The sequence below is a fragment of the Macaca fascicularis genome, chromosome 3 (assembly GCF_037993035.2).
Source record: "Macaca fascicularis isolate 582-1 chromosome 3, T2T-MFA8v1.1".
NCBI classification, from domain to species: domain Eukaryota; kingdom Metazoa; phylum Chordata; class Mammalia; order Primates; family Cercopithecidae; genus Macaca; species Macaca fascicularis.
The window spans coordinates 148838659-148865780 of NC_088377.1; the positions used below are offsets into that span (position 1 = coordinate 148838659).

General features: G+C 36.5%; 2 protein-coding genes across 6 annotated transcripts in view; one reads left to right on the forward strand and one right to left on the reverse strand.

Annotated features, from left to right (window-relative positions):
* Positions 1–27122, reverse strand: part of COG5 (component of oligomeric golgi complex 5) — a 364064-nt gene that overhangs the window by 100035 nt on the left and 236907 nt on the right. For all 5 annotated transcript variants that reach the window (XM_045387484.2, XM_005550486.4, XM_065541066.1 and 2 more), the window contains one exon: positions 16954–17035. In XM_045387484.2, the coding sequence (XP_045243419.2) occupies positions 16954–17035 (82 nt within the window). The remainder of the gene's footprint in view (positions 1–16953; positions 17036–27122) is intronic.
* LOC102117828 (L-lactate dehydrogenase B chain) lies at positions 4215–5399 on the forward strand. The gene has a single exon (XM_005550484.5). The coding sequence runs from the start codon at positions 4271–4273 to the stop codon at positions 5270–5272; it is 1002 nt and encodes a 333-aa protein (XP_005550541.2). The 5' UTR covers positions 4215–4270; the 3' UTR covers positions 5273–5399.

The window sequence follows — 27122 nt, forward strand, 5'->3', positions numbered from 1 at the left end:
TATCTCAGCTAATGTGATTGATTAATTGTAAGTTACTTAAGTCAATTATATTTAAAGCTTACAAACCAGTATTATATATTTAAATCTTGAAGCTAAGTTTTTGTTTATTTGCTTGTTTTTCGTTTTTAGAGACAAGGTCTCGGTCTCTCACCCAGGCTGGAGTACAGTAGCACAGTCACGGCTCACTGTAGCCTTGACCTCGTGGGCTCAAGCAATCTTCCGACCTCAGCCTCCCAAGTAGCTGTGACCATAAATATGTACCACTATACCCAGGTAATTTTATTTACTTTTTAATTTTTGTAGAGATGGGGTCTCCCTATGTTGCCAAGCTGGTCTCAAACTCCTAGGCTCAAGGAATCCTCCCACCTCAGTCTCCTAAAGCACTGGGATTACAGGCATGAGCTACCACAGCCAGCCAAAGGTAAGTTCTACTTTAGTTTCTTTGATATGTAAAGTGTTCATATTACCCATACAATTTTAATTATTTGAAGAAAATTTACAGTACACCTACTGTACATTCTGATAATCAAATCATTTATAGAAGGAAAATTACAGGTTAATTCCCAGTTACCTGGGAATGTATTATTCAGATTATTGCCTTGTGCAAACTTGTTTTTTTTTTTTAATTAATCACTAGTGATTACAACACAGGCACAAATGTGGAAATTAAACTCATTAAACAACCTAATTACTATTAAAACAATATTTTATAATATGGAAGATAATTGTATGTATTGTACTCCTACCAAGTAATAATAGGTCTGGGGAAAAACCTCTGATTAAGAAAGTCCACCTTTGATTTTATTCTGCTATCTCTGTCTTCTTGAATTCACTGCAGTAAGAACCCCTACAGCTTCCAAAATGTGTAGGGTGAGACGCATCCCAAACCTTGAGCTAATTCACATGAAGATTCAAGGATATAAATAGTCTGTGTGCTCAATTTCTCTCTTCCCATCTTCTCTATTCCACTACCTTCTTTTACTTTCTTCCCTAGCCCTGAACGCTGTAAGAAGTTACTAGTTTGTATTGACTGTCTGTCCTTCCCCTTTAAAATGTGAGTTAAATGAAAGCAGGGTTATTATTTGACTTATTTTCCTCTGTGTTTCTTTACCTAAATTTAACACTTAGCATTCGATTACTGAATGAACAAATGAACTGAAAGTAGAATGAAAAGGGGGTCTAGGTTTGGAGTTATATCATTTCCCCTTGGGAGTTATATCAGTCTTGTCTTAATTTTCTTACTACCCCTAGATTCCTGGTTTAAGGCTTCACAGGACAGCTCTAATATATGTTTCATCTCAGAATTGGAGCAGTCTTAGGTCTTGCCTTAGTCTTGACTAGCTGTGCCCAAACCTCAGCCTGTATGATGCTGCTTCTCCTGCATCTCCCTATAAAAGGACCAAACACCTCATGTCTAGGAAACCAACTGGGGCCAAGAAAAGGCAGTACTCCTTACAACTCTGCCAACCTTCAGATGCCCAAATACTGGACAGTGCCAAATACACCTGGAAGGATTTAAGCATTCATCCATTCAACAAGTATCTGCTGACCACTTACTACATGCCAAGTACTGTTGTAAAAGCTGGATATGCAATGGTAAACAAAATAAGCAAGTTCCTTTCCATATACAGATTATACTCTAGTGAAGAGGTACAATAAACAAGTTATTATGTAACATAATGTCAGGAAGTGCTAAGTGCCTTGAAGAAAAATAAAGCAAAGTCAGAGAAGAGACAGTGATAGGATGTGCTATTTTACATACTTACCTGGAAGGACCTCTCTGAATGAAGCAAGGATACACTCCATCGAGTACCTCTTTCTTAGGTAAACAAAAGTGCACTATACACATATTTATCCACTGATTTTTAACTTAACAATCTTGATGACCTCTCCATAGTCATCAAGGTACGTAAAGATATTCCTCATTCCTTTTTTTCCCCTCATTTCTTTTTATAGCTGCATGTGCTACTCTCCCAAGCTATAGTTATTATCATGTGATTAACTTCCCCACTGATACCAGCTAGACTTGGGATGTTTCCCCAGACAATCCAACTCGAACAAAGAAAAAGCTCATTGTAGAAGCATATTGATATACCAATCACACAATGCTGCTTCATGAACAGCAACAACCACGGCTCACCAGAAGTAGAATAAAAAGCTCATAAACTTTATAAAGATGTTTCACAGAATTTAAGCTGCCCACTTTGTCAGATAAATTAGAGAAGCAATGGCTTGCATTTAAAAAAAAATAGATCAGTTTTATTCTGCTAGTTCTGTAAAAACAATGTAAACACAAGTATTCTATACAACTTGTTGGTGAATTCACATAATGAAAAAAAAAAAATTAGTGCTGCAGTCGCTAATGGCAGATGCTATGGACACCCTTGAAGGAAGAAGAAATGATAAAGAACATATGGACAATGTTCTTGTTCATTCGTTGGAGAAACCAATTTGGACAAATTTCTAAATCAGTTAGAGGACAGTTTCTTAAAAACTGAAAACTCCTCAAAGACAAAAAACAAAAATGAAGCAGCTTCAAAATATACAGAAAAGCTCGACATTAGGGAGCAGGTGCTAACACTAAGACATCCCCAGAGAAGAGGCAAGGGCGTGCACCCAGGACACCCACCCAGGACTGAGACAGCTGGATAACAAAGGCCTGTCAGCAACGGAAAGAGGTGGTATTCCCCTCAGTTCATCTTCAACAAAGATGCTCTATATTTCATTAATCTCACCTGGCAACAATAAAAGTTTTCAGCAAATACGTAAAAAAAAAAAAAATCCATTCCATTCTATACAATTCTATGGATTCAACATTCCATTCCATGAATTCAGCATAGTTTGTTTAACTAATGCCACAGTAATGAACATTTGGGTTGTTTGCAATTTTTGGTATTCCACATAATCATGCAACAAATAGCCCAGTGAATGTCTCTTTAAATTTTCGCCACTGCATCTAAGGGATCGATCCTTAAAAGTAGAATTTCTGGGTAAATGAGTAGCTGCTTATATAATTTTGTTAAGAACTCACAAACGCCCCTCCATAAGGTTTGTATGCTAATTAATAATGTGTGAGACTGACTTTTCCCCACGGGCTTGCCAATAGAGTATGTTATCAAACTTTTTGATTTTTTCTGATTTGATAGATGAGAAATAATGTCTCTCTGTACATTCTGCATTTCTCTATTTATAGGTGATATAGAGCATCTTTTACATATACTTAAGAGTATTTACATTTTTTTTTCCTATAGAGTTTTTGGCTTTTTAATTCCCATTTTAGAAGCTTTTTATATAATAGAGATACTAACGCCTTACCTTTAGTGTTAATTAAAATTTTTTTTCTATTTTGTTATTTTTTCCTTTCATTTTGCTCAAGGTTTTTTTTCCATGCAAAAAAATTTTTAACGTAATCAAATCACTGAGGTTTTCATCATTGCTTCTGGATATTGAATCAGAAAAATTTTCTCCCATTCCTAGCTTATTCTGGGCTTGAATGGTTTCATATTTCATATGTAATTGTTTGATCCACTTGGAATTTACCCTGATATACAGAGTAAACTGGGGCTTTCTTTTTTCTGTGAACCCATCCTAGCGTCCCATCCTATAATAATCACCACTAATGCTCTTGCAACCATCTTTTCATGTCCCTATTTATCATGTATACATACTGTTTGTTTTCTAAAAGTATTTCATATTAGGGTCTCCTTTAGCTTATAAGTCCGTTTTTAAAAATAAAGATTATTTTGATTTTTACAGTTTGTTTTCTCTTCAGAGTTCCTTCAAATTAATAAAGACTTTAAATATTTAACACTTTAGGGATCCATCTCAACAGAATGTCTGTTATTTATGAGCATTGTGTTCTCTGATAGGACTATAGCATGGAACAGAGGTAGGCAGAAGCTTTTTGCAGAGCCCAGTGGGAGACACAGATAAGCTAGTAGGTGAGACATTATAACGCAGTGGGCTAAGTGCTGAAATTGGGTACATTAAGAATTCTGTGGGAACTGACAGAGGAGGTCTTACTCGTGTTTGGGTGTGCATGGGAAAAGAGGCATCAGGGAACACTTTATTTCTACCCTGAGACTGAAAAGACAAGTATGAGTTACAGAGATGATGGCGAGGATATAGACATGTGTTTCAGGTATTTGTAAATGCTGAGGAGAAAGAGGGTGATTCAAGAATTCAGGCTTAAGTACACAGATAAAGAAGTAGAGGTGTTCTCCGCACTGCTGTTACTGAGGTCTCCAGCGCCTTCTCCCTCCTGTGTAAAATGGCAACTCTTAAGGAAAAACTCATTGCACCAGTTGCGGAAGAGGCAACAGTCCCAAACAATAAGATCACTGTAGTGGGTGTTGGACAAGTTGGTATGGCATGTGCTATCAGCATTCTGGGAAAGTCTCTGGCTGATGAACTTGCTCTTGTGGATGTTTTGGAAGATAAGCTTAAAGGAGAAATGATGGATCTGCAGCATGGGAGCTTATTTCTTCAGACGCCTAAAATTGTGGCAGATAAAGATTATTCTGTGACTGCCAATTCCAAGATTGTAGTGGTAACTGCAGGAGTCCGTCAGCAAGAAGGGGAGAGTCGGCTCAATCTGGTGCAGAGAAATGTTAATGTCTTCAAATTCATTATTCCTCAGATTGTCAAGTACAGTCCTGATTGCATCATAATTGTGGTTTCCAACCCAGTGGACATTCTTACATATGTTACCTGGAAACTAAGTGGATTACCCAAACACCGCGTGATTGGAAGTGGATGTAATCTGGATTCTGCTAGATTTCGCTACCTTATGGCTGAAAAACTTGGCATTCATCCCAGCAGCTGCCATGGATGGATTTTGGGGGAACATGGCGACTCAAGTGTGGCTGTGTGGAGTGGCGTGAATGTGGCAGGTGTTTCTCTCCAAGAATTGAATCCAGAAATGGGAACGGACAATGATAGTGAAAATTGGAAGGAAGTGCATAAGATGGTGGTTGAAAGTGCCTATGAAGTCATCAAGCTAAAAGGATATACCAACTGGGCTATTGGATTAAGTGTGGCTGATCTTATTGAATCCATGTTGAAAAATCTATCCAGGATTCATCCCGTGTCAACAATGGTAAAGGGGATGTATGGCATCGAGAATGAAGTCTTCCTGAGCCTTCCATGTATCCTCAATGCTCGAGGATTAACCAGCGTTATCAACCAGAAGCTAAAGGATGATGAAGTTGCTCAGCTCAAGAAAAGTGCGGATACCCTGTGGGACATCCAGAAGGACCTAAAAGACCTGTGACTACTGGGCTCTAGGCTATAGAAATTTTAAAACTACAATGTTATTAACTCTGAGCCTTTAGTTTTCATCTGTGTACATGGATCGCAGTTTGCTTTGATCTTCTTCAATATGTGAATTTGGGCTCATAGAATCAAAGCCTATGCTTGGTTTAATGCTTGCAATATGAGCTCTTGAACAAATAAAATTAACTATTGTAGTGTAAAAAAAAAAAAAAAAAAAAAAAAGTAGAAAGAAAATAATGAGTGCTGAGGAAATAGGAAGGGACCAGAAGAGTTATATTTGAATTGCATTTTGAGAGTAATGGAAGAAGAGTGGAGGCAGACCAGTTCCCTTCTTGTAACAATTAAAGAAGTCTTATATATTCTAAAAAATTCATGCTTGGCAGAAGCAGAGGACCTCAGCGGAAGAAAGGAAAAACTAACAAAGCTTTTAGGGGTTCACAGGACAGGAGTGAAAAATTAGCAACTTAAGGAATCTCAAACTGGATTTCCCATGGAACATTTGCTGAGTTCTGCGATTGTGAGGGAAGCCAGGGAATTAAGCATAAATCTTCAAAAAGTGGAGAAGTTTCTTCCTATTTGTGAGGCTTAAGAAACAAAAGACCAACTGTGGGCAAAGGACATGCCACAAACACAAGCAAGGTCTTATCTTGAAGACATTCAGTAGGTCTAAAGTTTCTTGAGGCAGGAAGTCTGTGAACCTTTGGACAGCAGAGCTAGATCAGTCTCAGTATATCAGGACAAAGACTCTCCAACTTCTCAATTAAAAGCCTGGGAGAAGCATGTCAAAGTAAAAGAGGAGAATCAAAGGCAAACTGTTTATTAAAACTGCACGTGCCCCACACCAACCCAATCCTAGAGTGAACTGAAATAATCAGCATCTATATACACAACTGGAATGCCAGAGGAAGAGAATACCGAGCATTAACAAGAATGCGGAAAAATTAGAACTCTCATATACTGCCAAGGGGAGTTTAAATGAGTACAACCACGCTGGAAAACTCTCTGACAGTACCTACTAAAGCTGAGAAAACAACTAATATGTATTATCTTGTGGAGGTCAGAAGTCTGAGATTGGTCTCACTGAGCCAAAATCAAATGTGTCAGCAGTATAGTCATGTTCTTTCTGGAGGTTCTAGGGGGAATTTTGTCCCTGTCTTTTCTACTTGCCTGCATTCCTTGGTTTGTGGCCCTCTCTTCAAGCAATTATACTACTCCTACCTCTGTTTCCATTATCATATCTCCTCCTCTAACTCCTGCCTACCTCTTACTCTTAAAAAGACTATATGATTACATTGGATCCACTCAAATGATCAGAGATTATCTTGATAATCTCTCTACCTTAAGATCCTTAACTCACATCCACAAAATCCCTTTTGCTATGAACGTAACATAGTCACAGATTCTGGAGATTAGGCCATGGAACTCTTTGGAAGGACTATTATTCTGCCTATCAATTTTCAATTTTTGAGTTAATTCCCAAAATTGCACAGAATTGTCATGGTACCACTATTTAAAGTAGCACAAAATGAGAAATCACCCAAATGCTCTTCAATAATATGAGAGATAAATATATTATGGTATATTCACAGGATGGAATATTTTACCATTTTGAGAATGACTTACAAGTACATGCAACAATATGGGGGACTTTTAGAAACATTTTGAGAAGTCAGGAGACACAAGAGTACAAACTAGATGATTTTATCTGTATAAAAGAAAAATAACAATTTTTTTAAATTCCATTAGAAATTAGTGGTTACTCTTGTTGAGAGGGGCTGGTAGAAACTAGAAGGGGACATGAGGGGAACATCTGGACTATAGATAATAATACCGTTTCTTAATCTTGATGCTGTACTTAACCTTAGTTACACAGATATTTTAAAAATTGAAAAACTCATCTAGGTGTGAAATTATGATATGCACACTTTTTCTTAATGAGTATTATGGCTTAATACTTTTTAAAAAGATTAATGGAAGCCAATGCAGGATTTTAATCAGAAAATGACATGATCAAATTTGTTCTGCCAAATAGAATATCAAAACACTTACTTGATAGCTAGATTTACTTTCTTCCAAGGTATATAAACTTTTAGTACTTTCTTAAAAGATTCCTCTTGTCTCATGCCCTTAACACAAATTGCAAGTTTTCTTTTTGTGTTACATGGTGTTAGGATGGTGCTTTATAGGCTCATTAGAACTATGTAACAAAATGTTTCCATTGCAAGGATCAAATTCTAAAAAGTACTTTAAATGAGTATATTAGGTCTATCTCCCTAACTTATAAACATTAATAATAATTAACTTATAAATATTAAGGTAGCCAAGAAATATTCACAATATGATCTCCATTTTTTTGCATACCATTCAACCTTTTTTTTTTTTTTAAAGAACATGTAGTTTATCTCCCTAATTCTTGTTAAGATTCAACTCTTTATCACTATATGTTTTAAAAAGGTAAATATAATGAGCTTTAGTATAAAGTAATTCAAGACTTAAAACTTTTAAAATCTGAAAACACATATATCTCAATGTATCTCTTATTCATTCTTGGTTTGGGAAGCCAGGTATTACAGATATATAACCATGTTAGCTCTCTAAATTGTATGAACAACTTCTTTGAGTAGCTTAAGAGTTTTGAGAAACTAACATTGCACTAGGGGTTTTAGACATGTAAAAAGAGATGTACTTGCTAGATTTTTCAAGCATACTTCCAAAAAGAAGTAAATTTACTGTCAAACTCTTGGATTATACCTTCTAATAGAACTTTTTTTAAAACTAAGCATGAACATGTATAATCAGAAAGAACATGTTCCTAACTAGGAACATTTCCCTTTAGATATACTTTGCCAAAATATTACTTACTTTAACAATCTGTTACATTGTGTGTAATCTTCAACTCTGCAGATGGTTGCACTTCCTTAATATTGCCTGTCTATAATTCTAAGAAGTACTACAGTACACTTCAGGGACTGTACGTGCTATAAAAATTGAAGGTACTTTATAAACAACTTACTTTGGAGTTCTCCCAAAGGAAGCTATTAAAGTAATTATTAGAATTAAAGTAAGTATTAGAAGTAGCAGGCTATTCTGAAGGTGAAATATTAATGGGATTTTCTGTCTACATATTATATGTTTCCTCTCATTAGCTTCTTTCACTATACAAGACAGATAGGTCCCATAAGATAAGAACTGAAAACATATACTGGCAATTAAAAAGTAGGTCATTGCTTCCCTTAATGAGAACAATTTCAACAGAATGATGGAAGACAGCCAGATTACACCTAGTTGAGAAATCAACAGTATGAAAATGAAGATCAAAAAGTGCAAACTACTCTTTGGAGACATTTACATAAAAAGAGAGTAAATAGCAACTAAAGAGGAACTTTCCAGTTTTGTTTTAGTTTTTATTACATGGGAGCAACTTGAATAGGCTTATAGCTGAGGAAAGGAAATTAAAAGAGAAGTAGAAATCCAACACAGAAAAAGAAGTATAAATGATGATGCTAGGAGAGAGAAACAAACAAAGTAGGTATGGGCACCAGTAAATGGGTGGCCTTGAAGAAGTAAGTTATCTTCTGAGGCTCAAAGGGAGGACATAAGGCTCTTATTTGGAAGCAAGGTACAGGAAAAATATTCTTAATGACATTAATTGTCCTAATGACCCAAGAGATACGGTTGGTTATGGAGGGTGAGCAGAATGGGAAAAAGGAAGATATGTGGAGAATACTGAAGGTTTGTAATGGTTAAGAAAAGAAAAGCAGGCTGGGCGTGGTGGCTCACACCTGTAATCCTGGCACTTTGGGAGGCCGAGGCGGGCAGATCACGAGGTCAGGAGATCGAGACCATCCTGGCTAACATGGTGAAACCCCGTCTCTACTAAAAATACAAAAAAAAAAAAATTAGCCGGGCATGGTGGCAGGAGCCTGTAGTCCCAGCTACTCAGGAGGCTGAGGCAGGAGAATGGCGTGAAACCCAGGAGACGGAGTTTGCAGTGAGTGGAGATCGCCCCACTGCACTCACTCCAACCTGGGTGACACAGTGAGACTCCGTCCCAGAAGGAAAAAAAAAAAAAGGCAGATGATCACTGACAAGTAAATGACAGCATCACTAAATAAATGTACACACACATTCCCATATAATATTCTGAAATATACTTTTAATAATTATTTAAATTTGAATCATTAAATATTTTAATCACTATTTAAATCATCATGACCATAAGCAAAAGTTTCTCACTGAAGTTTTAATGAAGAACTTTTGCTTATGGTCACCATGATACAATAGGGACCAGATTTATCACCCTGTCTGAAACAACAAAAAACAGACACAATACATGAAATGACAGCTTTCAAGACATTTAACACGCAACATAGGACAGTGATTCCTCAGAGTCAGGAAACAAATGAGATGAACCCTGTGAGTTTCCCAGCTCATTACCTTAAAGGACTTTCTAGGTCATGGCACGGAAAGGGGGAAAATACCCTTCTTTCTATTCCCTCCCTTCCAGAACAGCCAAACAGAAGCAACTAGAGTTCACAGAACAGAATACCAGAGAGAACAGAGGTGCACAGACAGAGAATTCCAGAGATGTGCAAAGGGTTTATCTTGAGTATTCAGCAAAGCACTGATCAGCATTAAACTTCCAGAGTTTGGGGAAAAACTATGAAAAAGGTTTAGAGGGAACATCCTGTTACATTCACATAAGATTGAGAATAGTCCCTATTCTCTAAAGCCAGGCTGGAAAACCTCATAATTCACAGGGTATTAATTTGAGGGTATTAAGAAGAGTGCTGCCTTATAACTGGGAAATAAATAGCAGATTATTACTGCTTCGAATTCGCTAATAAACCTTAAAGCAAGACTCAAAAGGATCAAACTGTTTTTAAGTAATCTGATAGTATCAGTATTAGAGATGACAAAATTAATCAGCCCCAAACAAGGTTAAGTTCATAAGGTCTAATATCCAATAAAAATTATTAGACATGCAAATAAGTAGAAAAATATCACATCTGATGGAAAGAAAATTCAACCAAACAAGAACCCAGAATTGACATAGATGTTAGAATGAGCGGATGAGGGCATTTCCATCTCAGTCTTATTCTGTAGAGTTCAACTTACTTATTCTTTCTGTGATTTCCTTAGTTTACCTTCTACAATTTCTACTAAAAATGTACTAAAACAATAAATAATAAACAATATTGGAAGATACAATGGTTAAAGACTTGAAATTTTTCAAGTATGCTAATGGCTTTTTTCACTTTTTTTTGAGACAGAGTCTCGCTCTGTCGCTAGGCTGGAGTGCAGTGGGGCCATCTCGGCTCACTGCAACCTCTGCCTCCTAGGTTCAAGTGATTCCCCTGTCTCAGCCTCCCAAGCAGCTGGGACTACAGGCGTGCGCCACCACACACAGCTAATTTTTTGTAATTTAGTAAAGACGGGGTTTCACCACGTTGGTCAGGATGGTCTCAATCTCCTGACCTTGTGATCTGCCCACCTTGGCCTCCCAAAGTGCTAGGATTACAGGCATGAGCCACAGCGCCTGTCCGCTAATGGCTTTTTTCTTTGTAGATTCCTGTCATATTGAAAGAAGAAATATTCAAAGTACAAATTAAATGTACTCATTTAAAGAAAGAAAACAAAATGATAGCCACCCCAAGGTTTTAAAAAACTTTTTAGAGTGATAAAGCACATTTTAAATTAATATGTTACAACAGATGCATTACAACTACAGCCATAAATGATTTTTTTGTTTTTGTTGTTTTGGCTTAAACAGCAAAAATTTATTTCTCACAGTTCTGGAGGCTACATACAAGTCTAAGATAAAGGTTCTGGTAGGGCTGAGTTTCTCTTCCTGGCTTGCTGATGGCCTCCCTCTTGCTAAGTGCTCTCATGACCTTTCCTTGTGCCTGTGTAAAGAGAGAGTGAGTAAGCTCTCTGGCATCACTTCTTATAAGGACAGTAATCCTATAAGATCAGGGCCCACCCTTGTGACCTCATTTAACCTTAATTACTTCCATAAAGGCCCTATCTCCATATACAGTTACGCTGGGGTTTAGGACTTCAGTGTATGAATCGGAAGAAGGGGCACATAAACATTTAGTCCATAACAAAAATGTTTTAGATATTTTCAACTATTTTTTTCTAACTTTTTTCTTTTTCCCTTCCTCTCTTGGCTCTGAAACTCCAATTACACATATGTTAGACTGCTTGATGTGTCCCATGGGTCCTAAGACTCTAATACTTTTTAAAGTTTGTTTGTAAATCTTGGTCCTTTATTTTGAATTATGTCTATGGCTATATCTTCTAGCCTCACTGATTTTTTTTTTTCTCCTCAGGCTTAAATCTGCATGTAGTCCTATCTGGTGAAATAATTTCAGATACTGTATTTCTCATATGTGGAGGTTCCATTTGTTTCTTCTTTATATTGTCCATTTCTCTAATTATGTTTATGCTATTTTTAAAATATTTGAGCACATTTATAACAACTATAAGAAGTGTTTTAAAATTCCTACTCTGCTTATACTACTGATTCTTCAGCTTCTCTGTTTCTACTGGTTATGGTCATTTTCCTGCTTCTTCTCATGTCCACTCATTTTAATTGGAGGCTGAATATGTGATATTACACTGTTAAGTGACAGATTTTGTTGTAATCCTTTAAAGAGTTCTGGACTCAACTTAGTAAGAATGGTAAACTATATATTGATTCCCATTTTTTGCGTGTGTGCAGCTGTCTGGAAATTGCCAGGTAGAAAGTTGGGGTGATTTTAGCGTTCAATTTGTTTTGCTTTATCTGGGATCACAGTTCTATATTGTCTGTTGCCCAATGTCTGAAAACAGGTGTTTCGTAAATTTTACTTACTATTCTAGTTTATAACGGAAGGACATCTAAGGTAGCAGTTACCTTTTCACGTATGGAAGTAAACGTCAATTAAATGACCTTTTTTCTTTCTTTTCAAAATTTACGTGATTTTGGATCCAACACAACTAATCCCTAATTTATTATGCTGAGTGATAAGAAACTGGTTTTCTCCATTTTCAAAAAACATCACCTGCTGGACATGGTGGTGCTTCCGTAGGCCCAGCTACTCAGGAGGCCATGTCAGGACGGTCACCTGAGGCCCGGAGTTCAAGGCTGCAGTGTGCAATGACTGTGCCTGTGAATAGTCACTGGACTTTGGCCTGGGCAACACAGTGAGACTCCATTTCAAAAACAAACAAACAAACAAACAAACATACAAAAAACCAAAAAGCATAATTTTTCAGAAAAGAGTGAACACTCTGATGTTGTAGAGTGTGACATGTTGGAAAAGATCCACGCAGGCAAGCTTAGGGTTAGACAAATGAGATAAGGAGAATGAGGTGGTAGGATAGCATAGACAAGACAAAAAATTGTGTCAACACTGAAAAATTGGTGCCTCTGTGAAGTTTTGTGATATAAATAGAAGACAGATGTTGATTTTACCTACCTTATGCTGGAATAATTACTTATACTATTTTAAATATTTTTAAAGTGTATAACTAAAGGTTAGATTATGTGAGCTATGGCTTAATAGCAACAACAGGGATTTATATATGTTTACATAAAACTTTGCAATAACAATTTTTCTTTAGGAATATCTTTTCCATGCAAAATGCCATAGATGATTCAAATATCCAAAGAAAACTAGCAATGCTCCTGGTTCCCCTCTTAGTGTGAATGGTAGGAAATATAATCTTGTTTTGTTCGACTGAATTTTTATCTAAACATTAGCAACACTAAGAGATCTCAAGATTGAGTAATCAGCACAAGGAAACCCCAACTAGCCGAGGTCATGATGCATATCAAGTGTGTCTTTCTGGTTGTCCAAGTCTAAAACTGGTTGTAGTTGCAGGTTAGGTTGGTCAGTAAAAGAAGATCTATTTCATTGTCTAGTATCTTAAAGGATAAGTATGGAAAGAGAGATCAGAGGGAGGTATAATTAAAGGTATAAATATGGGTCCCCTCTGTCACACTGTAAGATGAGACCCTCTCCATAATTACAGGACTCTTTGAGAGAAAGGAGATGAGAATGTTTAAGAAAAACTTCCCATTGATTTTTTTGGAAGCTCAGTGAACAGAAAACCGTGATTGTTTAAGTACAGTAAACTGAGTCCTTCCCAGTAAACTGAGTCCAAACAAAGTTAAAACAGGACTTCTTCTACACCCCCACCTCCCAGTAATGATTACCATCAGAAGGCACCTCTTTACCCAACTTAGACATCAGGGTTTCAAAGGGCTTCCATAAGTGAGTTTTACATTTGCTTTCTTTTATTCCAAAAACTGAGACTTTCATATTTGTAAGAAATCACCAATAACTACTAGAACTAATAAGTAAGATTGGCAAAGTCAAAGGACACAAAATCAAAATACAAGTATCAATTGCATTTCTCTGTTTTAAAAATCAACAATTATAAAGTAAAATGAAAAAATAACATATAGAATAGCATCAAAATACATAAAACAGTGATAAATTTAATAAAAGATTTGTTAGAACTGCATGCTAAAAACTATAAAGCATTTATAAGAGAAAATGTAAAAGTCCTAAATAAATAGAATGATATAGCATGTGGATCAGAAGACTCAATATTAAACTGTGAATTCATCACATATTGATCTGTAGTTTCAATGCAATCCTCATCAAAATCCCAGGAGTCAATTATTGTAGGAACGAAATTCTGAAATATATATGGAAATGCAAATGACCTATGGTAACCAAAATTACTTTGATAAAGAACAAAATAGGACTTTGAGTACTGTGACGAAAACCCTGTTGTACTGATGTAAACATAGACATTCAGAAAAATGGAACCAAACAGAGTCCAGAAATAGTGTTACTTATAGATAACGAAATGATTTTCAACAAAAGTTCCCAAGAAGTCAATAGGCGGAGAATAATTTTTTGGAGCCATGTGTTCTAAAAGAAATGAACGTTGAGATAACTCACAACATATATGAAAATTAACACAAACCTAGTAAAATTTCTAAAATAAAATGTGAGAGGAAATGCTTCTGACTTTGGGTTAGGCAATAATTTTTAGGTCAAAAAAAGTATAAATTATTTATAACTTTGATACATTGAATTTGATCAGGATTTAAAATTTTTTTCCTTTGGAAGGCGCTGTTAAGAAAACAAAAAGCCAAGCCACATTCTAGGGGAAAATATCTTCAAAACATGCAACTGAGGAAGTACTCTGAACCCAGAATATGCAAAGGTTCCCTGGGACTCAGTAAGAGAACAAGAAATACAATAAAAACAGAGGGCAATCCTTTAGACAAACACAAAACCAAAAAAGTTATACGGATGGCATCTAAGCCTGGGAAAATGTGGTCAGCATCTGCTATGGTCTGAATGGTTTTATCTCCCCAAATACGTATGTTGAAACCTACTCACCAATGTGATGGGGTTAGGAAGTGGGTTCTCTCAGAGGGGATAAGGTCAGGGAAAGAAAGTCCTCATGAATGAGATTAGTGCACTTACAAAAGAGGCTCAGACAGCTTCCCTATCCTTTTCTAACATGTGAGGACACAGTCAGAAGGCACAGTCTATGAACCAGGAAACAGGCCCTCGCCAGATACTGAATCTTCCAGTACCTTGATGTTAGACTTGCCAGCATCCAAAACTGTGAGAAATAAATTTCTGTTGTGTATAAGTTGCCCAGTCTGTGGTATTTTGTAGCGGCCCAAATGAACTAAGAAAGCAACATTAGTCTAGTGGAAGCTAAAACCCCAGTAAAAAAACTAGTACACACCCAATGGAATGACTAAAATTAACCGACAATATCATGGATTGGCAAAAATGTAGAGCAACTGGAACTATCACACATTGTTGATGGAAATGCAAAATGGTATATTCATTTTGGAATATAGCACTGCAGTTTCTGTAAAGTTAAACAACACTTACCAAATAATTGAGCAATTCCACTCTTACATATTTGCACAAGAGAAGGAACACATATGTCTTCAAAAGAGATATATCTATGTAAATAACTGTAACTTTATTCATAATAATCCAACTTGTTTCCCAACTGCGGAATGGATAAAAAATCGTGGTATATATCTACACAATTGAATACAAATTAAGCAATTTAAAAGGAAATGGACTACCGATATATGCAACAACATGGAAGAATCTTAATTACGCTGACAATCAAATAATGCATACTATATAATTCTAGTTGTTGCCAGGACCCAGGGAGTGAAGGTAGCAGATAAACTGCAAAAGTACATATGGAAAAATGGGGATGATGGAAATATTCTATATCTTAATTGTAACGCTGGTCATATGAATGTAAACATTTGTCAAATGTCATAGAATTTTATGTTTAAAATTGGTGACTTTTACTGCATATAAGTTATAGCTCAATAAAGCTGACCAAAAACAAAAACCAAGGAAATATACAATATTTATTCCCTCCCAAAATGAGCAGTGTGATTCACAAGTAAATGGAATAGGCTGGGCGCAGTGGCTCATGCCTGTAATCCCAGCACTTTGGGAAGCTGAGGCGGGCCGATCATTTTAGGTCAGGAGTTCGAGACCAGCCTGACCAACATGGTGAAACCCCGTGTTTACCAAAAATACAAATAAATAAATAAATAAATAAATAAATAAATAAATAAATAAAATAGCCAGGTGTGGTGGCTACTAGTTCCAGCTATTAGGGAGGCTGAGGCAGAAGAATTGCTTGAACCCAGGAGGCGGAGGTGGCAGTGAGCCGAGATCACGCGACTGCGCTCCAGCCTGGGTGACAGAGCGAGACTCCGTCTCAAAAAAACAAAACAAAACACAACACAACAAGTAAATGGGATAAATGGATCCTAATACACCATTAGCTTAAGTTCTTTCACTACAAATAAATGAAGACCTCCTTCTGGTTACTGTCTTACTACATACTTCATTAGAAATACGTAGAGAGGCAAGCAGACTAGTTTATTTAACTCTGGGCTGGCGGGGGAGGGGCAGTGACTAAACAATATTTAGCATATAGTAAGCACTTCTAATAAATGCTTGTGAATAAAAATTTAAATAGAAATGAACTAAACACTTTTTTTAAAGGCCTAGGTACATTATATGCTCTTACCTAAAGTATTTAGAGAAACACACGCATAAGATATTAGCTGGTTCGCATATTTCATTGTGTAGACCTACCATGCCATTATTTCACGATATAAAGAAATTAAGAAAAAGTTTTGTGGAACATATTTGAATGACCAACTTTTAATTCATGATGTAGATATTTCATCTGTTTATTCATTAAATCTTCATTTTTAACAATAAACAATTTGCAAAGTCTCTGTGTTTTTATCTTTCAGTTATAATTCTAAAAGCATGAACTAAATTTTTCCACATTAACTGCTTTATACATTCTACATAGGAAAAATTCAGACAGAGTTCTTCTGATGTCTGAATAATAAGATATTGACATATTCTTCTGGAGAATTTTATTCTAAATATTAATTACAAAAATGTGTAAAAATTTTGTTTACTGATTATACGTCTAAGAGATTCCAGATTAAACATCTAGACAGAATGACAATTAGCCAGGAATTTTAAAATAGCAATACAAATGTTTTGTAAACTAATACAGCAAAGCTTCTTGACATAAAATGATAAAATAACTAAAAACTTTGAAATTAATTTGCAAAATAAGTAATAAACTTACAGTTTGTCGCCATATGAAATTGAGAAGAAAGTGCCTGAGTAACTGAATTCCAAAATGTGTAGAAAATTTCAGGTTGTCCATCCTGTGAACAACAACAAACAAAAATTTTTAAAACAGAAAAAAACAAAAAACCCTATTTCATTTATTTTAAGAAATCATAATGGGTAACATGTAACCTTGAAAATTTATTTAAAATTTAAATAAAAAATTTAGACATCTAACCATCAAACAATACAATTATTAATTAAATGGAAATACAAAGATGATTCAAATTATGTCTCATGTTCAAGAAGTCAGTCATTATTCTTCTCTGCCATGTAATAGCTGGTATAACCTTGGGCATGTTGCTTAGCCATTCGGGGCCTTTGTTCTTCATATGAAAAATGGTGATAACATTGCAAGATAATTATGAGGATTAAACAAATTAATAAAAGTCTTGGGACAATGCCGCCTGACATATAATAAACTCTCAATGAATGCTATTATTATTACAATTATTACTGTCATCGTCATTTTTTTAAATACAGAGGGCAATTTGTGTGACTATAACAAAATGATAGACAAAAACATGCTTACATCAAGGATAACTAACAAGAAACAATTCACTATTACAAAAGAGAATGGCTGAAGCCTAGATATAGTTTTTAAAAAAACTCACAGGAATTACTACTACTCAGTTTAGCACGATACTTTCATTCAACTTGGAATATATGTTTTAAAAAGCAAGCCCTATAAAGAAAAGGCAAATACTAATTAAAGTATCATTTGTTAAAGAAAGACAAAGAACTTTAACACTGTTAAAATAGAATTACACTCTTAGAAATTTTGCCAAATACTTTAAGATACATCTATATGTGTGGTATACAATATAACACTGCCAATATTCTACTATTTTTGCAGCCAAAAATGCCAACTTCATATAGTTCAAAGTAATATTTTAAGGCTGGGCACAGTGGCTCACGCCTGTAATCCCAGCACTTTGGGAGGCCGAGGTGGGTGGATCACCTGAGGTCAGGAGTTTGAGACCAGCCTGGTCAACATGGTGAAACCCTGTCTCTATGAAAAATACAAAAATTAGCCAGGTATGGTGGCTCATGCCTGTACTCCCAGCTACTAGGGAGACTGAGGCAGGAGAATCGCTTAAATCCAGGAGGCTGAGGTTGCAGTGAGCTGAGATTGCACCACTGCACTTCAGCTTGGGCAATAGAGCAAGACTCGGTCTCAAAAACAAAAACAAAAACAAAGAGTATAAATAAAATAAAATATGTCTAATGTTAAAATATTGCTATAGTCCCAAAAATAAAATTATAATTTTGGACAAGTGAACAAAATAACCAGTGAAAAATACTGATTTGTGACTTTTATTCCTGTGTACACATTCATTTTATTAATTGTTCCTTTTTAAAATGAGTCTTATGATTGTGAATTTACTCAAGAACTGTTTATCATAAACAAGGCAAATCAAATCACCATTGATTTCTTATGCAACGATCAGAAAACACATTCAGATTCCTAAGATTTTATGTATTATGTCTTGCGTATCTTAAAGTAGATGCTTTTCATCATGTTAAAGAAGTATAATATACTACATTAACAGAATGAAGGACTAAAACCACATGGTCGTCTCAATTAATGCAGAAAAAGCATTCAACAAAATTTAACACCATCTGATGATAAAAATACTTAACAAACTAGGACTGGAAGGAAATTACATCAACATAATTTGACCACATAAGAAAAATCTACAGCTAACATCCTACTCCATGGTGCAAAACAGAAAGCTTTCCCTCTAAGATCAGGAACAAGGCCAGGATACCCACTCTTACCACTTCTATACAACATAGTACTAGGAGTCCTGCCAGAAGGACCAAGCAAGAAAAAGAAATAAAAAGCATCCAAATTGGAATGGAAGAAGTAAAATTATATCTGTTTTTAGATGATATGATCTTGTATGTAGATAATCCTAGACTCCTCAAAAAGGCCTGTTAAAATAATAACTGAATTCAGCCAAGTTGTAGGCTACAAAATCAACACATAAAAATTAGTGTATTTCTACAAACTAACAATGAAGTATCCAGAAAAAAATGAAGAAAACTACCTTATTTTTATAAGAGTATCCAAAAGAATACTTAGGAATAAACTTATTCAAGAAGGTAAAAAACTTGTATACTGAAAACCACACAATATTGTTGAAAGAAATTAAAGAAGACACAAGTAAATGGAAAGCATCCTGTGTTATGGATTGCAAGACCTAATATTGTTAAAATGTCCATACTCCCCAAATGATCTGCAGATTCTCAAAATCTCAATGGCATTTTTGCAGAAATAAAAAAAAAATACTAAAATTTATATAGAATCTCCAGGGATCCCAAATATCCAAATATCTTTCTTGAGGAAAAACAAACAAACAAAGCCAGAGGCCTCAGACTTCCTGACTTCCAAGACATATTACAGAGCCAGGTGCAGTGGAACATACCTGTAGTCTCAGCTACTTGGAGGATGAGGTGGGAGAACTGCTTGCACCTGGGCATTTGCAGCCAGCCTGGGCAACAAAGGCAGATCTTATCTCTAAAAACCAAAATAAAATCCATCCAAATAGAAAAAAAAAACCCATATTACCAAGCTTCAGTAATCAAAACAGTATGGTACCAGCATACAGACAGACATATGGATCAATGGAGTAGAAAGACAAAAAAATAAAATAAAATAAACCATCAAGTATACGGTCATACAATCTTCAACAAGGGTGCCAAGGCTACACAATAGGAAAAGGACAGTCTCTTCAATAAATGCTGCTGGGAAAACTGGATACACACATGCAAAAGAATAAACTTGAACCTTTACCTGATGCCATATATAAAAACTAACTGAAAATGGATTAAGTACCTAAATCTAAGACCTGAAATTATAACTCCTAGAAAAAAACATAGAAGGAAAGCTCTATGACACTGGATTTGGCAATACTTCTTGTATAGGATACAATAAACACAGGTAAAATAGACAAAGTGGAAAAAGCAGAAATAGACAAACTGGACTACACGTAACTTGAAAATTTCTGTATAGCAAAGGAAACAACCAATAGAGTAAAAAGGCAACCTACAGAATGGGGGAAAACATTTGCTAACCATATATCTAATAAGGAGTTAATATTCAGAATATATAAATGGCTCTGACAATTCAACAATAAAAAAACAAGTATCATGATTAAAAAAGAGGCAAAGGACTTGAGTAGACACTTCTCCAAAGCAAATAAATAAATGGCAGGCCAACAAGCACATGAAAAGATGCTCAGTATCACTAATCATCATGGCAATGCATATCAAAACCATACTGAGATGTCATCTCACATCCATTAGGATGGCTACTATAAAAAACTGGTAAATAAAAAGTGTCAGCGAGGATGTGGAGAAACTGGAAACGTTGTACACTGTTGGTAGAAATGTAAAATAGTGTAGCCACTATGTAAAACATTAGGGAGGTTACTCAAAATTATCCTATGATCCAGCAATTCCACTTCTGGGTATTTAAGTAAAAGAGCTGAAAGCAGGATCTTGAAGATTTATTTGAATACTCATGTTCACTGCAGCATTACTCGTAAGAGCCAAGAGGTGGTAACAACCCAAATGTCTATTAAAGAATGAATGGATAAAGAAAATGTAGTATATTCAATCAGGCATTTCTGAATGATGGGAATGTGCCTGAGAAATGCCTCATTAGGCAATTCTGTCATTGTGCAAAAATCACAGAATGTACTTATACAAACATAGATGGGATAACCTACTACACACATAGGTGTTATGTGATAGCCTATCACTCCTGGGCTACAAATTTGTACATGTTATTGTAATGAATACTGTAGGTAATTGTAACACAATAGTACATTTGTGTATCTAAACATCAAAAAGACAGAGCAAATATACGGTATTACAGTCTTATGAGGCCACAGTTGTATGTGCAGCCTGTCATTGACTGAAATGTCATTATGTGGTGCATGACTGTACTTACAGTAGAACACCATTCAGCCTTAAAAAAAGGAAATCCTATCATATGCTACAACATGAATGAACCTTGAAGATGTTACACTAAGTGAAACAAGCCAGTCACAAAAAGATAAATACTGCAAGATTCTACTTATACGAAGCATCTAAAATGGTCAAACTCTTAGAAGCAGAAAGAATAATGGTAATTGCCAAGAGACTGGGGACAGGGGAAATGGATTAGTTACATCCCTTATTTTAAAAAGTTACTCTAACACATATTTTAGTACAATTATCATAGCCTGAGATTCTTTCCCCCATAAAACTCTTAAGAAATTTCACTAGTTAAAACAATAATAAAAACATTTTTAAGGAAACTTTTTGGAAACAGAAAAAAAAATTTATTTTATTTTTATTATTTTATTATGTTTCTATTATTATTTTTTTTTTATGATGGAGTCTCGCTCTGTCGCCCAGGCTGGAATGCAGTGGTATGATCTTGGTTCACTGCAACCTCCATCTCCCAGGCTCAAGCGATTCTCCTGCCTCAGCCTCCTGATTATCTGGGACTACAGGCATGTGCCACCACTGAAACGCCAGCTTTTTTTAGGTCTGAGCCTGCAGTCCTTTAGACTGGGACTACACCATTGGCTTTCCTGGCTTTCCAGCTTGCCGACTACAGAGCTACAGATCAATAGACTTGTCTCCATAATCCCATTGGCCAATTCCTTATTTTCTATATACAAATATATAACATTTCCTGTTGGTTTTTTTCTCTGAAGAACCCTGATACCCTAATACAGTTGTGGAATAAATCAATCAATCCCAAGGACTTGTCTAAATTAAGAGCTAGAGGCAGCTACTAAAGATATGTACTAAGGGCCGGGCGCGGTGGCTCAAGCCTGTAATCCCAGCACTTTGGGAGGCCGAGACGGGCGAATCACGAGGTCAGGAGATCGAAACCATCCTGGCTAACACGGTGAAACCCCGTCTCTACTAAAAATACAAAAAACTAGCCGGGCGAGGTGGCGGGCGCCTGTAGTCCCAGCTACTCGGGAGGCTGAGGCCGGAGAATGGCGTGAACCCGGGAGGCGGAGCTTGCAGTGAGCTGAGATCCGGCCACTGCACTCCAGCCTGGGCGACAGAGCGAGACTCCGTCTCAAAAAAAAAAAAAAAAAAAGATATGTACTAAGAAGGACACGTAGCTGTTGGAACAAGAAAGGATGTGAAAAGTCCTGGGGAGAGATAAAGAGAGATAAAGTAGATTCAGAGGGAATGGGAAAGTATACAGGATAATAATAAAAAAGTGGATTTGGGGCTACGATAGTATGTTAAAGCAATGATTTTCTATATCTGTATACCCATCTGTTTATACAGATACGTATATGCTGTGTGTGTATGATGTATCCCTATATATACACATATAATAGTATATATACATATACTATACTATATAATAGTATATCCTTATCTCCCACAAAATATAAAAAGATAGAATGTTAATTTTAATTATCAAAGGATAGTCAGAAATGTTATTGCCATGTGCAGTGCCTCGTACCTGTAATTCCAACACTTTGGGAGGCCAAGGTGGGAGGATCGCTTGAGGCCAGGAGTTTAAGACCAGCCTGGGCAACATAGCGAGACCCCGTTTCTACACAAAATTTTTAAAAATTAGCTGAGTGTGGGAGCATGTGCCTGTGGTCAAAGCTACTTGGAAGGCTGAGGAAGGAGACTGCTTTAGCCCAGGAGTTCAAGGCTGCAGTGAGCCAGGATCGCACCACTGCACTCCAGTCTGGATTACAGAATAAGACCCTGTCTTTAAGAAAACAAAAACAAAATTTTATTGTCAAAACTGTATCACATAAATATAATTTCCTGCATAAAGAAAATATGAAGCTATATAAAAATCATTTTGCTTGTTTCAAGTAAGCTCAGCCTGTTACATATTTGCTTCTAAACATTTTGAAACAAAATTAATTGAACCACATTTTAAATAATTCAAGTAGATTTGAATTGGAAGGATATTTGACAATGATCTATTTATAACTGACTCCCAGTATGTCTTAAATGGAATCATGTTATCAGATCAATTCAGGGAAACATTTGCAATTTAAAGTATCTTTCTGGCCTTGTTTCTTGGTTATAAATACAAACAGCATAATTCTAACTTTAAGAAACAATGAAATTTGGACTTTTGCCTGAGACCAACGTAAGCTGATAAAAAAAAACCAGACACATATTATTACATATAAATAGAACAAAAGTAAAATATACTAAAATATCAGAACTTTTAAAGATAAATCTATTATTTAGAATTATGGCTTGGCCTTTATTTTAGTCATTGATTTCAACATAATTAAATGTATATAGAGAAACTTAGAATAATTAATACTTAAACAAAATAGCTTTCAAAGCATATAATCTTTAGTTTTTCTCTTTATAACACCAAATTGATCATGGATTTCCTGGCTCAAATATATCTGACAGCTTCTTGCTGCACATAGAATAAGGCCAAACTTTCATGCTAACCTTCTTGCGCTGGGTATAGTGAACAGAGTATGGGCTTTGAAGTCAAATAACCTTGACTTAAATGCAAGGTCTACCACTTCTGCTGTGACTTTGGAAAGGTGACTTCATCTTTCTGAGCTTTTGATTTCCTCATGTAAATAGCAGGAATAATATTTTCATGGGATTTATTTTTTTATGAAGAATCAGGATCTCTTGAGCTAGATCTTTTTTTGTTCGTTTGTTTGTTTGAGATGGAGTCTTGCTCTGTTGCCCAGGCCAGAGTGCAGTGGCGCGATCTCGGCTCACTGCAACCTCCGCCTTCTGGGTTCCAGCGATTCTCCTGTCCAGGCCTCCCGAGTAGTTGGGACTATAGGTGCGTGCCACCACACCCAGCTAATAGTACACAGAAGTGTGAAAAAGTGTTTTCTATCCTCTGAACAAAATGTGAGCGTTCAGGAAAGAGGGAAGACATAAGAATGGAAAGGAAGACAAGGATCAGATCAAGGTATGTCTACATTCATCATACAGATATGATAGTGAACTGCTTGACAGTTTTAATAAGAGAATACCATGATAAAGCTGTGCTTTAAGAAAATCACTCTGTGCCGGGTGCAATGGCTCATGCCTGTAATCCCAGCACTTTGGGAGGCCGAGGTGGGCAGATCATGAGGTCAGGAGATCGAGACCATCCTGACTAACACGATGAAACCCCGTCTCTACTAAAAATACAAAAAAATTAGCTGGGCATGGTGGCAGGCGCCTGTAGTCCCAGCTACTCGGGAGGCTAAGGCAGGAGAATGGCGTGAACCCGTGAGTCGGAGATGGCAGTGAGCCAAGATCGCGCCACTGCACTCCAACCTGGGTAACAGAGTGAGACACCATCTCAAAAAAAAAAAAAAAAAAAAGAAACAAACAAAAAGAAAATCACTCTGATAATAATGTGGAAGATGAATAGCGTGTGGGGTTGTATCAAGTCTGCAGGCAATAAAGATCAGTTAGGAATTTACTGAAAAAATCTAGGCAAAAGGGAACTTTCTATGGCCATAGTAGTAGGGTAAGAGTGGGCAGCAGGAAAACTGATACAACTTGATGGGTCAGAAGATGTACTTATGAATAACTAGGACTAAATATATTTATGAAGAACTAGGAGGATGAAGATTATGCAACCAAAATAGAATTTAAGAAGGAGCAGCAGGTGGACAAAGAAAGATGTGCTCTTTTAGATTTATGCTTCTGGAACCTGTGGGGCATCCAAGTGGAGATGACCCTGCTTGCCTCTTTTTTTCTGAGATGGAGTCCCACTCCATTACCCAGGCTTGAGTACAGTGGCACGATCTCGGCTCCCTGAAGCTTCCGCCTCCAGGGTTCAAATGACAAATGATTCCCGTGCCTCAGCCTCCTGAGCAGCTAGTATTACAGGTGTCTGCCACCACACCCAGATAATTTTTGTACTTTTAGTAGAGATGGGGTTTCGCCATGTTGGCCAGGATGGTCTTGAACTCCTGACCTCACGTGATCTACCTGCCTAGGCCTCTGAAAGTGCTGAGATTACAGGCAGGAGCCAACGCACCTGGCCACTGACTGCTTTTCAGCAAGATTTATGTTAAAAAAAGAGATTTAACTGTTATCAGCATTTAGAGGTGGTAGAAACTATTAGCCTGTGTGAGCTTTTCCATATATTGCAAGTGGCATGGGAAGAAAATAATGTTGAGGGTGGGTCGTAGGGAATAAATCATTTAAAAGTTGGTGGAATGATCATGTGGGCTTCATCCCTGGGAGGCAAGGCTGGTTCAACATACACAAATCAATCCAGCATATAAACAGAACCAAATCCAGCATATAAACAGAACCAAAGACAAGAACCACATGATTATCTCAATAGATGCAGAAAAGGCCTTTGACAAAATTCAACAGCCCTTCATGCTAAAAACTCTCAATAAATTCGGTATTGATGGAACGTATCTCAAAATAGTAAGACCTATTTATGACAAACCCACAGCCAATATCATACTGAATGGGCAAAAACTGGAAAAATTCCCTTTGAAAACTGGCACAAGACATGGATGCCCTCTCTCACCACTCCTATTCAACATAGTGTTGGAAGTTCTGGCTAGGGCAATCAGGCAAGAGAAAGAAATCAAGGGTATTCAGTTAGGAAAAGAAGAAGTCAAATTGTCCTTGTTTGCAGATGACATGATTGTATATTTAGAAAACCCCATCATCTCAGCCCAAAATCTCCTTAAGCTGATAAGCAACTTCAGCAAAGTCTCAGGATACAAAATTAATGTGCAAAAATCACACGCATTCTTATACAACAGTAACAGACAAACAGAGAGCCAAATCATGAATGAACTTCCATTTACAATTGCTTCAAAGAGAATAAAATACCTAGGAATCCAACTTACAAGGGATGTAAAGGACCTCTTCAAGGAGAACTACAAACCACTGCTCAGTGAAATCAAAGAGGACACAAACAAATGGAAGAACATACCATGCTCATGGATAGGAAGAATCAATATCGTGAAAATGGCCATACTGCCCAAGGTAATTTATAGATTCAATGCCATTCCCATTAAGCTACCAATGAGTTTCTTCACAAAATTGGAAAAAACTGTTTTAAAGTTCATATGGAACCAAAAAAGAGCCCACATTGCCAAGACAATCCTAAGTCAAAAGAACAAAGCTGGAGGCATCACGCTACCTGACTTCAAACTATACTACAAGGCTACAGTAACCAAAACAGCATGGTACTGGTGCCAAAACAGAGATATAGACCAATGAAACAGAGCCCTCAGAAATAATACCACACATCTACAGCCATCTGATCTTTGACAAACCTGACAAAAACAAGAAATGGGGAAAGGATTCCCTATTTAATAAATGGTGCTGGGAAAATTGGCTAGCCATAAGTAGAAAGCTGAAACTGGATCCTTTCCTTACTCCTTATACGAAAATTAATTCAAGATGGATTAGAGGCTTAAATGTTAGACCTAAAACCATAAAAACCCTAGAAGAAAACCTAGCTAATATCATTCAGGACATAGGCATGGGCAAGGACTTCATGTCTAAAACACCAAAAGCGACAGCAACAAAAGCCAAAATTGACAAATGGGATCTCATTAAACTAAAGAGCTTCTGCACAGCAAAAGAAACTACCATCAGAGTGAACAGGCAACCTACAGAATGGGAGAAAATTTTTGCAATCTACTCATCTGACAAAGGGCTAATATCCAGAACCTACAAAGAACTCAAACAAATTTATGAGAAAAAAACAACCCCATCAAAAAGTGGGCAAAGGATATGAACAGACATTTCTCAAAAGAAGACATTCATACAGCCAACAGATACATGAAAAAATGCTCGTCATCACTGGCCATCAGAGAAATGCAAATCAAAACCACAATGAGATGCCATCTCACACCAGTTAGAATGGCAATCATTAAAAAGTCAGGAAATAACAGGTGCTGGAGAGGATGTGGAGAAATAGGAACACTTCTACACTATTGGTGGGATTGTAAACTAGTTCAACCATTGTGGAAAACAGTATGGCGATTCCTCAAGGATCTAGAACTAGAAGTACCATACGATCCAGCCATTCCATTACTGGGTATATACCCAAAGGATTATAAATCATGCTGCTATAAAGACACATGCACACGTATGTTTATTGCGGCACTATTCACA

What these genes read in the sequence shown, in the direction of transcription:
- LOC102117828 (XM_005550484.5), top strand. Translation starts at nt 4,271, where the DNA reads ATGGCAACTCTTAAGGAAAAACTCATTGCACCAGTTGCGGAAGAGGCA.